The 16,179-nt window shown below is 35.1% G+C and overlaps 2 protein-coding genes across 3 annotated transcripts in view; both read left to right on the top strand.

Moving 5' to 3' along the window:
- Pdfr (Pigment-dispersing factor receptor) overlaps positions 1-16,179 on the top strand; it is a 204,470-nt gene that overhangs the window by 177,656 nt on the left and 10,635 nt on the right. For both annotated transcript variants that reach the window (XM_074184423.1, XM_074184422.1), the window contains 2 exons: positions 6,673-6,850; positions 15,333-15,451. In XM_074184423.1, the coding sequence (XP_074040524.1) occupies positions 6,673-6,850; positions 15,333-15,451 (297 nt within the window). The remainder of the gene's footprint in view (positions 1-6,672; positions 6,851-15,332; positions 15,452-16,179) is intronic.
- LOC141486414 (uncharacterized) lies at positions 12,727-14,958 on the top strand. Its single transcript, XM_074184334.1, has one exon. It carries the CDS (start codon positions 12,953-12,955, stop codon positions 14,408-14,410), a length of 1,458 nt encoding a protein of 485 aa, XP_074040435.1. The 5' UTR covers positions 12,727-12,952; the 3' UTR covers positions 14,411-14,958.

Consider the following 16,179-nt stretch of genomic DNA (forward strand, 5'->3'; position numbering starts at 1 on the left):
AATCGAAGGAAGTATTGGTACTCGAGATATTCCTTTAGCTGGACTTCCATTCCTTTTTTCAAAATTTTCGATAAGGTTGGCAATATACTGATTGCTTTGAGATCTTTGAAATGAATGAAGAGGAGAAACTGATTTCGATGTAATTCAATGTTCAAAATCGAAAGTAGTTGCATTCTTTTTCCAATTAGTACCTGCAATAAACTATGCATAATCTATATATCTTCGTGCAAAGTTTGCATTGATCTGTTCAAAAAAATCTGTTTAAAATCTGTTTTTCCGTTAAACAGCTGTCGCACCCCTACGAACGACAACCCTCAGAAGTCGAAACTTGTGCGAGCTAAGGATTAACGAAGTCTTACCTTTAAACGTGTGATTCCTAACACGGGTTGGACGATAGCAAGTGAAGATCGATCGTTCAGACTAGGGCTTGAACCACCGACCAACACAGCAGTCAATTCGAGTGAGTGAACAAAGCACCCACGCCGAACCGCTTGGCTACCGACCGACGATTGATATATTGTTTAATATGAAAAATCATTCAATTCTTCACTATTCACTCCTTCACTATTTATATAGTATGACCCATTCAAAATGAAAGCACATTTTGAAACATATTTTCCAAACGATGGCAATCAGGTTTTTTTTCATTGAGTACACTCAAGAGATTCTTCATTTTTCGTGACCAACTCATTATTTTCCAAAATGAAAAATCAAAAAACAAATTCGATCATGATTTAAGATCTTCTTTTAACTTCAGTCAGACTTTGATGAACGTTCTGAAATTGAATTTGTGGGTGAATTGAATGGCATATTTTTCAAATTTGATTCCCTTACAACTCTTTATTGACAAACGCATTTCGCCGTTATTTTTACATTGATCATTCTCAAACTACATGAATTCGGTGGTAGGTATTCTATAAAAAAAAACTGAAAAATAGGGGTGATGCTTGATACTGATTTCAGATTCACTAGTCATGTTGAAAATTTAATAAAAAAAGTCATTGTCATTGAAACTGTAATCGTTTTATTTTGAGTCAATCTCTAAAAAGAATGATCTGTGATAGTATGGTGCTAAGTCATTTCAACTACTGTGATTTATATGATTCAGATAAAAAAAAAATACAAAAAGTGCCGCTTGTTGCCGCTTAATTTATGAACTTTGTAAGTATGATTTAATTTCTGAAGCCTTTGAAAATTCCCGCTGGCTCAATATGAAAAACCGTATGATTCATCAATTGGGTTGTTTTGTTCATAAATTGATTACCCTTCCCCATTCACCCCTTTCAATACAAAAACTAATTTTGCGTAATTATATTCACTCAAGAAACATTAGACATAAAAACAAATTAACTATGCCACAACATGGCACTGCACAGTTTCAAAGATCAGTTCTTTTCGGTGCTGTAAAACTCTGTAATTCATTGCCCGAGCATTTGAAGAGTTTCAATATCAGGAAATCCAAATACAAATACAAAAATTATATCTACGATAGTCAGTAATGTCAACTTTTGCTCATTGCACAAATTAATAAACAACGGATCAAATAAATTTAATTATATATCAACTTTCTTCAGAGGGTAATCACATTGGACAGATTGATGAACAACGAATTAAATAAATGTAATTATTTATCAGCTTTCTTCAGAGGGTAATCACAAACTATTATTTTCATTTCGTGGTATTATCACTGTTAATTGTCTTTTTATTTCTGTACATATGCGTGCATTATGGAGTGGTGCTTGTTAGTTGAGTTAGAGTAGCTTTGAGCTAGACTTTATTAATAATGAAAGTTGGTCCTGAAAACGAAGAATCAATCATAAAACTCAGTATTTTAGCTGACGCCTGTCCACCTCATAAATATGTCACACTGTATATAAATATGTTTAAAATAGGTTTTTTCTGTTAACCAGCTATCGCACCCCTACGAACGACAACCCTCAGAAGTCGAAACTTGTGCGAGCTGGGAACTAACGAAGTCTTACCTTTCAACGTGTGATTCCTATCACGGGTTGGACGATAGCAAGTAAAAATCGAGTGTTCACCCTGCAATGAAAAATGAAAAAATATAATGATTTCGTTCGATGTAAAAATATCTCCTGAGCATATTTCTTTTTCAATAAATTGATAATCAATTGATGTCTTGATTTTTGAGAAGGATTTTATTCAATCATTTTTTCAAAAACTACACGTCACGATTTGATTTCCACATTACAGTCATAAGCTAATGTCTTAGCGAAACATGTTGTGATATATTTTTCAAATAAAGTTTGTGGATATCAAATCGTGAGGTGTAGTTTTTGAAAATACTATGGATCTTCATCAAGTAACGGCCGAATCAATAAGAAAATTATTCAATTATAATTATTCGATATCATTTGCGACTGCGGTTTGTAGGAACAATAACTCTGACGCTGCTACCTACCAGTATGATTATCATTCTTGCTAATATATCAACCATTTGATTAGGATTTCACCTAATTTCAAACGATAATTAAATATTTCTAGCGACTTAATTAAGACAAGGAAATACGGTTTCAGAGTTGATATTGTGCTCCAGAGAGATTTTCAGGTCTTGATGAGTATTTATAGCTGCAGGAAATTAAATAGTTCTGTACTTTCAGCTTTAACTTCAAGAGGTAATAAATCGACATTAAAATGTTAAAGCATCATAGATTAAACCAGAAAGTAATGGATCTAATCAGGATATTAATAGCAGAAGCAACACTGAATTCTATGGGGATTTTTTTAATTGTGATATCTCGTGATATTTTGTAGGAGGCCAGTGCATAACTCGGTCCTTTGAAACATATCATCCTCAAAAAGCAGATCATTTCTACGATTCAATTCTTGTTTATTTATGTTATAGAATACAGTTCGTTGAATATCAAAGCCATATTTCCAACCTGTATGTAGCTACATCAGATAACCGTCTAGGATCCAATCTTGGATGCCTTTTGTTCCTCATATTCATCAATGCTTTATCACTTGTACTGTATTCTGGATTTATCTAGTTTGATAATGATCTACAGTTGTTCCGACTGACTGTGAGGACTGAAGTTTCTCAATCTGAATATTTACAAACCAAATAACTTTTGATTACTCAAGCACTAGTGCTATTTCTGAAAGATGGCTCATTTTCGAAGATTTGGTAGTCATATTCGACATTTAGTTCAATTTCAATGAACACATCAATAGAGCAACTACAAAATCAATTAGATTATTTCGTGACTGTGAGCGAAACTGGTTTGGGTTCTCCAGTATAGACAGTTTCGAAACACTGTATACTGTACATCCTTCAGAAACTGGATTATGCAACACTCATTTGGTCACCACTTTATTCAAATTGACAGCATAGAATATGTTCAGCAAAATGTGTGACGTACTCCCTCTTCAAATGCCGTCGTTATTACTCATATGTTTCTTTTATTTCATTTTATTTCAGGTTGTTCCAAAAGTTCTGTACGTTTTTATAAGTACTTAAAACTGTAATATCTCAGTGAATAGTAATTCAATTCAGTCCAATTGGGCACCATTTGTATCAGTGCACTTTCATCAACGTAACACAAGTTGATTAATTCTGTCAGCATAAAAAATATGTGCTTGGGATTCGATGAAGTAGACGAAGGCCGTTTTCACACTCAATAGCGAAGGTTCTACCGGTGAGTAAGCAATCGAAATGCTTGAAAACATGGTAGTCGGTTGGCGAGATGTCAAGGGGTATAGTGGTCAGGTAGAACTTCGACGCCCTATTCGTTCCATTTTGAATGGTGATTTGTGAAACGAATGGATGAGCGTTGTCGTGGTGTAGGATTGGATCTCTCCTGTTGACCAGTGCCGATTTCTGCTGACGCAATTTTAGGTACATTTCGCCGATTTCCTCACGATGGAACTCTGCTGTGATAGTTTAGCCTGGTTACAGTAGCCATGGTCTTTTTTCGGTGTGTTTCAGCAGTTGTGAAGTGATGGGGTGGCTTATCGATATCCAACCACTGTCCTGAACGTCTCCTGTTGTCGTAAAGAATCCACTCTTCATCACACGTGACGATTCGTTCGTTTGCACAAAGGCAAAGAAGAACAGACCTAGAAATGTGACAATTTCTGCCGATCGATCAAATCGTGAGGCTTCCACTTCTTGAGTTTTTTGACCTTTGAAATACGCTTTAAATCATCCTAGATTCTCTCTATCTGTATCTGTAGAGTAGGGAGGGTGAGTGTAAGGCCACATGTGACCCATTGTACATCCTCACGAGGAGTTGTCCTCCTAGGTCATCGTCCATCCTGTCCTTTCCAGGAAGGTGGACAAGTCGCTGGAAGACATCTCCTTTATATCGGCAGGTGTAGGCCAAGACTCGCTGAACACACACTCTTGAAGATAACTCCAGGCACTCCCACAAGACATACCTGACAGTCTCGTTTTCCTGTTCACACATCCTGCATAGAGGTGTGTCCACCAGCCCCATATTATGGAGGTTTTTCTTTAGTTGACAGTGGCCAGTCAGAAATCCTACTATTAGGCGTAGATTTTTCCTGGTCATCGCCAGATATTTTTTCGGCGCCAGCTTCACATGGTCGCCCAAGGTGATACTGGCAAGATTACTTCCTTTGATTCCATCCCAACTCTTTAAAGATTGAGCATAGGTGTAACATTTGACTAGTTTCGCAATTGTCGAAGTCATCAGGCCGTAGGTGCCACTAGGTCCTAAAATTCTTAGTCCAGCCGCTTCCTTGACTAAAGGGTCGGCAAGACGATTACCTTTACTCCTGTCGTGCCCTTTAACCCACCTCAGGATGATGTTATTATCTACCGAGGCTTTGAGTAAATCTTGGTGACACTCTAGTACCAGCCCTGAGGTTATACGTTCAAGGCTAATATGGCTTGTTTGCTGTCAGTGCAGAATGTTATGTTTTTGCCAGAAATTCCTTTTTTGGTTATTTCTTTGTGGCGATTGAAATACCAGCCAGTCCTGTTTGGACCACGCTAGTATTTTTTCCCATTCCCCACTCAATTCTTAGGCTTAGTGATCTGGAGTACACTCCACACCCTGAGCCTTCTTTGGTTTTTGAGCCGTCTGTATAAATCCGTATTGCATTTGTATCATATGACTCTATGTTCTGCTTGATTTTTATTTTGTAGGGTTTATTAAACACAAACCTGGGTTCAATTGCATCAGAGGTTGCAGCAGAGGTTGCGCAGTAAGCGCTTCCCGCCACAGGCCCAGCCTCAATTGACCCATTCCTACTTCGAGGTTTAGACCAGCCGTGCGCAATCGTACCATGGTCATTAACGCAACCTCCTTAACGTACACATCAAGAGGAGTCAGACCCGTGCCGCGGTTGGTGTTGTTCTCATGGCTCCTGTGATGTTTAAACAAGCCATTCGCTGTATTTGATATAATTTTTGGATGGCCGTTGCTTGTAGAACTTTCGGTTCCCATGCAATGGCTCCATATGTCTCATTATTGCAGTGTATATCCAGGTAATCACACGGGGTGAGACCCCATGCGAGTGCCACTATCCTCCGACATTGCTCATAAGACACGTATGCTCTTTTTGCTCTACTCTGTAGATAGATGAGAGTTCCATGTTAGCTTCCTGTCCAGGATAGTACCATGGTATTTTACCTCTTCAGAGAAGTTTAGTTTGCTTTTGAAGATTTCGAAAGGTTTTAAGCCCGTTAAACTTCTTTTCCTGGTGAAAAGGACCATCTAAGTCTTCTTGGGATTGATAGACAGTTAGTATTCCTTACACCATGTTTCTATTAATTTGAGCCCATCCTGCGCTCTATCGCACAGTGTGTTTACAAATTTGCCGGTCTGCAAGATAACTATGTCATCTGCGTATGCAATTGTGCAGAATCCATTTTTGGTAAGGTGATTAATCAGGTTGTCCAGATCTATGTTCCAGAGAAGGGGTGATAAGACCCCTCCCTGTGGATATCCCCTCATGACCAGTCCTTTCACTGTGATGTCTTCTACATTAATACTTATTGCTCTACTAGAGAGCATCCACAAGTTATTTTTCAATATCTCACCATTTCTTTCCGTATTTATGGAAGAAAAAACTTTTTGGCTTTTTACTTTCTTTCTTTCCATTCTAAAGATCTATGAGTATGGAACCAAAAAGTTTTTTTCCGAAACGTAATCTCTTTTAATGTTCTTCTAGATCGTCCATCATAAACCGTGCTGAAGTTGAAGGAAGAGGACTGAATTTGTTCATAATAAATAATGGAAAATTCTGTAGTATCAAAAAGAAACTCAACTGTGAATTGAAAATATGAATTATATTCGAAGCGGGTTCAAAGAGCTGTATTGATTGACAAACTGTAATTGAAGAAAAGTTTGACATTCAGAACAATTGAAATATTTTCTGGATTGAGTCGAATTTCATTAATGAAATTATTGACTTCAATTTCAATTAACACGAGTTCCTAAACAGCTGCCAGTTTTTGTTGGCAACGGATTGTGAAAAAATATCTCAAAAAAATACAAATTGACTCCGACACACGAACAAAATCATTACTGAAATTGCTTTTGGAATAATAATTTGAGAAAATGATTGATTTAGTGGCGAACAGAAAGCTTTCATTTGCATACTTGGGAAATCAGTTATTCATTCAACCTACAATTCTCGTCCTTTGATATATGCTTTTCATCAATAAGCTTTCATTTTCAGAAAAGCCGTACGAGCAGCAATTTTCCTACTTCCACTCATGGGAATATCGCACATTTTGTTTTTCTACTACAAGTTCAACGAAGCATGGAAGTTTGCCCTTTGGTCGTTTACCTCTTACTTTTTGGGAACATTCCAAGGCTTCTTCGTCGCTATACTTTATTGTTTCCTAAATGGAGAGGTTAGTATCGGAATGCATCCTTCAGCAATAGAAAAAATCTCTTTTTAATTATATATAAGACAATTATTCTTTGAAAGACATTTTTCGTGGATGAGTCAATGTTTCATGACGTTTTATGGGGTGTATAATATTCCACAATCTGGAAAATAAGTGAAGGTAGATGAATGAGAATCTGTTGAAGTCTAATGAAGGGCAAACTGAAAAGTTGACTTCCAAAAGTTAGTGCGTAATATAAACCACTGAACAGTTTTATTTGTAAGTAACTTGCCCTATTCTTAAATTCTCTTTCGGAAATTGGATAATCAATTGAATAAAAATGAAATTTTTCTACTTTACTTGTTGTAGAGTACAAGAGTAACTGAGAAAACGGTGACCACTTGTAATTCGAATTATCTTGACATCAGTGTAGGTGTTCCTCAGGTGTCAGTAATGGGCCCAATATTGTTTCTAATATATGTAAATGATATCGTTAAAGTGAACCCATCCATACATCTCACATTGTATGCGGAAGATACGTCCATACTTATTTCCAAACAATCTAATTATTCTCTAGAAAAAAGGTTTAATGAAGTTTTTTCTAATCTCTATGACTGGTTCTGTATGAATTGATTGCATCTTAATGCAGAAAAAACTCAGTCAATACATTTTCACAACAAAAGACAAAAACAAGTGCTTACCATTCAGGTAAATGTTAATAATAGAGTTTTGGAAAATGTATCGTGTGTAAAGTTTTTGGGCCTTTACATTGATGAGTGCCTTGACTGGAGCAGACACTGTGAATCAGTAATTTGTAAACTAAACTCTGTAAGCTATCTATTCAAAAAAAATGTTTTTGGGGGTCATCGACTTGTTTTACTGATGTGTTCATATCGCAGAAAAAATTGATTCATTGTATTGCTGGTGTGTCTCGTACATCTAGTTGTAGAAATTGTTTTAAAACCTATCAAATCTTAACCTTGCCGTGTTTGTACATATTTGAAGTGTGTGTTTTTGTATTTTGTAATTTAAACTTTTTTAAAACCAATAAACGAATTCACAATGTTAATACCAAACAGCAGAATGATTTACATGTGCCATTTTCAAGAACTAATCTTCTATATAGATCACCCTCTGTAACTGGGCAAAGGTTGTACAATAAACTTTCCCCCGAAATTAAAACATGTATAACACCGAAAGCATTCAAACAATGTCTTAGGAAGTATCTGTTGAATGGTGGATTTTATTCCTTGGAAAAGTTCTAGTTTAGTTTTTAGTTTTACTTTGTGACAAATTCTACACATGTATCAGCATGTCTTTAATAAAATAAAGTATTATTATTATTATTATAGATATTCAATTTTTTGAAAAAAAAATGATCCTTTTCTGTTTTGAAAACCCAAATAATCCACTTGTGAACTCTCAGAGAATATATATTACGTGTATTCATATAGTCAATGGAATATGACATCTAAACATCTCTCCTTTTTGAAGTGTGTCGAGGAAAATATAGCTTTCCAAAACTGAGGAGTTGTTGACAAGTGAATATTTCGGTTTCGAATACAGAAATGGGTTATTTTCCGCAACGTTGATCATATAAAAAAATGTGTGTCTCGGGAGACCCAACAGAAGGATAACTTGAACGAATCTAAGTTGAACTATTATTTGTTGAAATTGTTTAATTTGAGAAAAGCTTAGGTTAGTACTTGAGTTCTATATATTTATTGATTGTTTCATTGGTCATTTTGTGTCGTTGCATATATAGCTACCATGAGCTAATTGTTACTTTTCTAGGATTAAATAATGATAACAATAATGTACATACATAAAATTGGTATCATCCTTTTTAAGTCACGTTCCACATAATAAAAGAATGGTACGTGCTTTCTGGTTAGATTTTAACAATACTCTTAACAGTACATGTCTAAGGGCCGGTTTATCAATCGCCAGCTAACTTCATTTGACTAACGGTTTTGTCTTAGCTCCTAGTCAAACTGTTTTTCGTTATCATGTTACCATCCACTGGTAGCTGAAGTCTCGGTGACCGTAACAGTCGCTAGAAAGCGATAGTTTTTTATTTAAGCTGACAGTTATGTCACAGAATATCAGTTCCGATATTCTGTGGTTATGTGGTCGCGCATGCGTAATTAGGTTATTTATGTTTTTTGTGATAATTTGAGAAATACTTTTTGCAAGTAAAGGGTTAATTACTATAATTGTTTGATTAAAGAAGTTTTCCATTTGTTGAATGACGAAGATGAGGATATATTGGAGTTCAAAGAAGACCTTACATTGTTAATAAACGTAATGATGCTTTCAAAGAATTAGATGAGGTAGAGACTTACAGATCCTGATGTAGAGGAACTAAAATCAAATTCAACTCTTTTCCAGGCATCTTCTTTCTTCTTTCATGTGATGGCATCAGTTTTTTTTGCACTCAATGATAAATTTATAGGAATTGTCAATTTTTATTAGGAGTGATCTGTCTGTTTCGGTAAAATTGGATGTTCTTTTATTGCTCATTTTGGTTTTTCATATGCCCTCTCAACTCATATAGGTTATTATGTATAACTCATGAACTTTTTGTTAGCAGCTGTCATTTTTGAAAATCAATCCTCCAATAAAAACAAGCCCCTGAAATAGTCACTTATGCCAACCTTAGTTAACTAACAGTTATTAAACATTAGCATCAGTCAGGGTATGATAAACGATTTGAGTAGTAACTGCAACATTGACTATCAGCTAAGCTTAGCTTCGAGGTAGCTAACAGGAGCATTTAACTACATATTGATAAACCGGCCCTAAGGCATACTAAACACTGATCGTCTGTCCGACGAGAGAAAAGTCTGCCTCCTGCTGAAGTATGCGTGAGAGAAAAGGTAACGAAGAGGTTTACCCTTTCAATTTTTTTCATTGGACAATTCAATTTGTAGGCAAAATTCATGGATACGACAAGTTACTGACTAATTGGAGTCTTCAGTGGTTTATATTACGCAGTAACTTTTTAGAGTGAACTATTCAATTTGCCCTTAATTGAAATGAAGTTATTGAATAATAATTCCTAGCATAAAATTGAAATGAAAATCTGAAAGGTTTTTTTTTTCAATTTTCTACCAGTCAGTGTGAAAACTAGAAATTCAAAATTTAAAAATTTAGTGATATTGAGTCACTCAATATACCTTCTTGTTTATATATGAGAAAATATTTTGTAGCGAACTTTGGTCAAACCACTCGTTTTGTAAGCCACAATATAAAATTATAACTATTGGTGATTGAAGTCTCCTGAATTTTGAAATAACTCAACATTTGTTTAAACGAATTTCCTATTTTACTGTCAAATTGAGGATATCTGCAATCTCCTTCGATATATTGATGAAAACATGAATACAAAATAAGGACATTTTTGAACGTATAAAATGAGATAAAATAATTAACAATGTTAACCCTTATATATTTATATACCACTGTGATAACTTAACTGAGTCCCTTGATTTTGTTTACCAGAAAACTGGCGAATCAACTCGGTCGATTTGGTCATTTGGCAGGTTATATCCGCCATTCTCCTGCTTATGAATTTGCATAGTGCATAATTTCCGTATCGTTTAGATTCGGGAACTTGTGGCTACATTCCAAGAAATGGTTTGAAAACGTTGAATATTTTTTACCTAGTCTGAAGGACCTTTCATGTTCAGCATACCGTTTTGAGAAATTTCGCCAACATTATCTATCCCACATAGACACTATTACACTCCAGACACTTATTAAATCCAGATTTTTCCAGCTTGTCCACTTTATATTTGGCATCATGAATGAAATTATATAACCAACATGTGGCCTGAATGCCCCTTTCATATTATTTCTTTTGAAAAATCCCGACATTCTTCAAAAAAAAATCTGCTTTTTCGTTAACCAGCTGTCGCCCCATATAAACGACAATTCTCAAAAGTATAAACTTGTGCGAGATAAGGACAAACGAGGTCTTACCTTTCAACGTGTGATTCCGAACACGAATTGGGGGATAGGAAATGAAAATAGATCATCCGGCCTTGCGGATCGAACCACCGGTTCGCACAGCGCTCGGTTTGACTGAGTAGAGCTGACCACTCACGACAACTCACCAACCTACTGTCTTGTTCTTTTACCAAAATATGGTAAAGTTACATATTTCTTGATCAAACAACCCAGATGAAACAACCAGAAATAAAGACATTTGTAACTTCAACTTATTTTGGTAAAAGAATAGAGAAAATCTAGGTATTTTTCAGAAAAAACAATGTGGAAGTGGCATTCAGGCCACATGCCAGTTTATCTAATTTCCTTTTTGATACCGAAGATAAAGTGGACAATATAGAGAAATAATTTCGAGTTTATAAGCTCAAGTGTCCGGACAGACAAATAATTTCTACGTTTTCTATTCAGTTGCCTCCAACAGTCAACTACAATCGCCTGGTACAGTCCTAGTCTCAATCTGAATTATCATATGAAGTTCGTTCGAAGACTAGCGAGGAGAAATACAAACATATGAGAAAATAAATATTGCGGAGCAAAATCTCGAAACATACATCTCTCCTATCGTACTTACACATTAGGTTCTGGTGAATGCCTGCCGGAAAATAACTACTACCCCGGCTAATATCACGCCGGAAACTGAATTATATCCAACAGATATTTATGCAAAATACCTAACAGTGGTTAGTCTTGCAAATGTTTATCGTTCATCCAGCAGCAGGACCAGTTAGGTAGATCACCTACCCACCGATTCCGAGGTATTACCTCTCATCAGTGCAGGAAAGATCCAACCCAAACACTATTGTGTCTGGGACTCGACTGATATCTACGCGGCTCGATGGCATGTATAAAACCTTCGTCTAAGAGAAAGATTGTTAACTAGTCACAGCTCCATGCCATGAACAAAGCTTCAAGAGACTGATATCAGCATGGTACTACTGCTGGATGAACATCTCGTCATTACAACTCATCCAGTCATTACATTTGGATCCCAGGACATCGGCTGCGGAAGCAGATCTCCACCGGCAGCAGAAGGTTGAATATCTTCATAAGGATCTATAGGTAATTTCGAATTGGTGTGAAAGTATCCAGGTTCAATTCAATGCCACAAAAGCCCAGGCATCGGTTTTCTCCAAGAAGATAAATGTCTCCGAACCGGATATAATAATGTCAGGTCAGAAAATTCTGCTTCCTGCTTCGTTAGGTTTGTTGAGAGTTAAAATGGACACCAATATGTCGTGGCAATATCCTGTCGCTGAAATTGCAAAGGGTGCTTTTCAAAAGCTTGGAACACTGTTCCGAACCAGAAAACTGTACACACCTCAGCTGCTTTTGATGCTTCATAAAGCTCAGATCAGAGCTACTTTTGAGTATTGTTCTCATGTATGATGGAGCTTCACCCCAAAACATAACCTGAAGCTGCTGGATTCCATCCAGAAAAAAGTCATCCTTCTGATTGGAGACGCGAGCTTGACTTGCAACATTGATAGTCTGGAACATGGAAGAAAGGTTGCAGGTGTTCAAGTGACTTGGCACATTTGATTGCACCAAGAGCGGTTTATTTCAGAAATACGCGACGGACTGTGGCTGCTCAGCTCACTGTTGTTATGAGGTTCAACTCAGTACACCACGAATTTCACTGTTCAAGAACTCTTTCCTTTGGAGAACGGCGTTTTTGCAGAATAAAATTCCCGAGAACATTTTTTCATTTGATCTTCAGCGATTCAAATGCAATATGAATCAGAATTTTCGCACAGACACCGCTCTAAGAGAGCCTTAAGGATTTTTCTGTAGTGCTTGTGGTTTGTACTTGAAAAAAGCAAACCTCTGTGAGGTATCTTTTATAAATATAGTCCGTGTATGTCCAAGCTGGACATACACATAATGTTCAAATAGGACTACTCTACTAAAAGTTTTGAATTACTTAGTGATATTAAATATTATAAAAAGTTAAATCATAATCCAGTCAGCACTTTACAGCAAAAAGCTAACAAAATAGTTTCTAGGATTAAGAAGGATAAATTGGTGGATGAAAACACAGCCAAAAAGCTGACTATCTATAATGCAGTAATTCCTAGATTTTACTCATTACCGAAAGTACACAAACCTGAACTATCGATGAGACCCATTGTGTCATCAATTAATTCACCTAACAGCAAACTGGCTAAATGGTTGGCTAATATCTTGTCAATGTCATATAACACTGACAACGAATTTTATGTGAAAGATTCAATTTCCTTTAGTAATTTTATTAATGATTATAAACTTCCTGAAGACTATGTCCTAGTGAGTTTCGATGTAGTTTCACTTTTTACAAATTTGCCTTTAAATGTAATAATTAATAGCCTACAAAACCACTGGGATATCATTTCTCAGCATTGTATGCTTGATTTTCCAAATTTAAAATCAATTTTAGAATTTATTTTTGACTCTAATGTCCTAGTTTTTCAGGACACTTTCTATAAGCAAATTTTTGGTACCCCAATGGGGTCAACCATTTCCCCAATTCTAGTAAACTTTGTACTAGATGACTTAATTATGAATGTAAAGGATAGAATCCCTTTTAATATTCCTTTCATTAAACGCTATGTGGACGATTTGATTCTATCTGTGCCTCGTGGGAGAACTGATGAAGCATTAACAACGTTTAACAGTTACAACGAACATCTGCAATTCACAGCTGAAGAGGAAGGTAACAACAGTTTACCATTCTTGGATATGCGAGTGTGCAGAAACACAGATAACGTTCTACGAACAAGATGGTACAGGAAACCATGCGCAAGCAACAGGTTACTGAACTACCATTCATACCATCCTACAAAGATGAAAATAAATTTAGTCCTTACCATGAAACACAGGGTGATCAATCTGACACATCCACTTTTCAAAGATGATTGTATAAAAGAACTAAAAGGTATTCTCCTTGAAAATTCATATCCTTGCAAACTTTTGAATAAATTACTTTTTAACTCTTTTTCCACAGTGACTACTGTTTCAAATAATTTAGTTAACCCCATAAATAATAATAATTTAAATTTATCAAACAGTGGAGATATACCTCCAACTTCATTATTTTTCAAAACCTTACCATATTTTCAGTCTTTAACACCCAAGCTCTTGAACGTTTTCAAGAGTGAAAATATTAAATTTGCTCAATACATTGTCACTACTACGAATAGTCTGTTTTCCAAAATTAAAACTCCTTTGAAAACCCTAGAAAAGTCTAATGTAGTATATGAAATTCCTTGTCATACATGTGATAAGACATATGTTGGTCAAACATCTAGAATTTTATCAGGACGTATAACGTCACATAAAAGTGATTGTAATATGAACAAAGCTACATGTGCATTGGTTGAACATGTCATCAACACAAAACACACAATGAATTACACCGAAGTTAGAGTATTGTGTACTGAAAGTAATTTACAGAAACGGCTGTTTAAAGAAATGTTCTTTATCAAAAGGAATACAAACAATATGAACAAAAAGACTGAGATTAACAATCTTAGTAATATTTATAATTATATCTTGAAATTGGAACTGATTCCCCCAGGTTCCCAAAGTAACAGATAGTGTGTGAGTTTGGAGGTAGTGTTGAGTCTTGTTACTCACTTCTTTTATGAGTACTTGGCAGCACTGTATCCATTTTCAGATACTTTTTGAGACTGCTAGTGTAATCACTGTTGTTTGGTATACCTTTTGGTAATCCTGGTTTAGTTATATTGTCAATTTTCAAATGTTAAACTTCAAATGTCATAATGTCAATTATCAATTTGCAGATATTTCCTGTTTCCTTTCTTTCTAGTTGCTACCACGCCACTAGTAAGTGCCATGCATGGCCGTTAAAATAAAATTTAAAATTTCAAATCCTCTAAATGTTATTTCTGAATAAAGTTTATATATATATTTTCTTTAAACCATAAAAAATTTTAATGTGTGACACTTTTCTACATAATGAAAAGGACTTTTTTGTGTTTCTCAGTAAAATTTTCGACTTTTTAATATAACCTCAAGTTAGTAAGTACTTTTTATCTATTGTTTTACAATTTTGCTTCAATGTTATCAATTTATTGTAGATGTCTTGATAAAGGGAATAAACATTCTCGAAAGCTCGACCATATAACAAAGAGTATTCTTTATATATATATATATATATATATATATATATATATATATATATATATATATATATATATTTAGTATCTTACATTATGCAAATGATTTTCTGTTTGGAAAATGATGAAACAGCAGAGTACGGACTCTGTACCTGCCCGCCGTTTACTGAATCAAGTTTCAGCAGGGTTTCACTTTCGCCATCACTCCTGAACGATCATTCTCTCAATAAACTGATCGTTTTTTTTTAATAAACTTTTTGTGACCAGGGTGCTGTGAACTTAACCTCACATGACAAAACCTAATTTAAGACCTTATTTAACCAATCATTTGACTTAATAGCTTATCTTTTGTATAATTTGTATAATTTTATCTGTTTCAGGTACAGACTGCCATCAAGAACAGTTTCTACCTTCATATGTCATTAAGGAATTACGATTATACTCCCTGCAGAAATTTTACATTGATTTCAATAACAGCGGATGATGGAAATGTACAAAAGTAAGAAAAAATTCGGTATATTATCGTAAACTGTACATTGACGATGTTAGATTGAAAAGGTATATTTTTATGAGAGATTAATGTTTGGAAAAAAAAAGGTTTTGGCGTTCTACTTCTTCATCTATACACAAAAAAATGTGAGAATATTTCAAAGAAAGAAAGAAAGCATTCAATTTCAAAAATAAAGTTGATACAAAAATGTGATACTCCTTTAATTGATGATATTGTGTAGGAATCCTGTGGATGGTATCTGATTCGATTCCATTACGAATGTTTTGAATACAAACGGAATAGAGAAAAGTGCTTGCGTTCCTACAAAAGTATTTGTTCCAAAAGTAATGTTCTTTCATGTAATTCAATGTTTATATAAAAGTAGCTGTTCAGAGAGGACTTTTCCTTTCAGTTTGTGTCTGAAAGTTACTTTTTTGCATGATCTACACATCTTTGTATAGAGTAAATTTTTGAAATTGATTGCTTTCTTCCTTTATTTGGAAGATTTTCACATGTTTGTATCAAGATGGAGGAGTAGAAAACCAGAAATTTTTCCCCAAGCATACAATTAACTGTAGACCACCATGTTGTTGACTGATCGAAAACAAATATGAACCTCCATTATTCGAACTCTTGGTAACAAAACAATTATTATAAACAAATGTTTCAGTGTTTTCACTGATGATAATAAGCTGAAATTTCATGAATATATCGATGAAAAAATGTTTTGCAGTGGG

This window comes from Leptinotarsa decemlineata, unplaced genomic scaffold (genome assembly GCF_025532065.1).
Source record: "Leptinotarsa decemlineata unplaced genomic scaffold, Ldec_3_MD MMD2_tig00026354_RagTag_RagTag, whole genome shotgun sequence".
Lineage (NCBI taxonomy): Eukaryota > Metazoa > Arthropoda > Insecta > Coleoptera > Chrysomelidae > Leptinotarsa > Leptinotarsa decemlineata.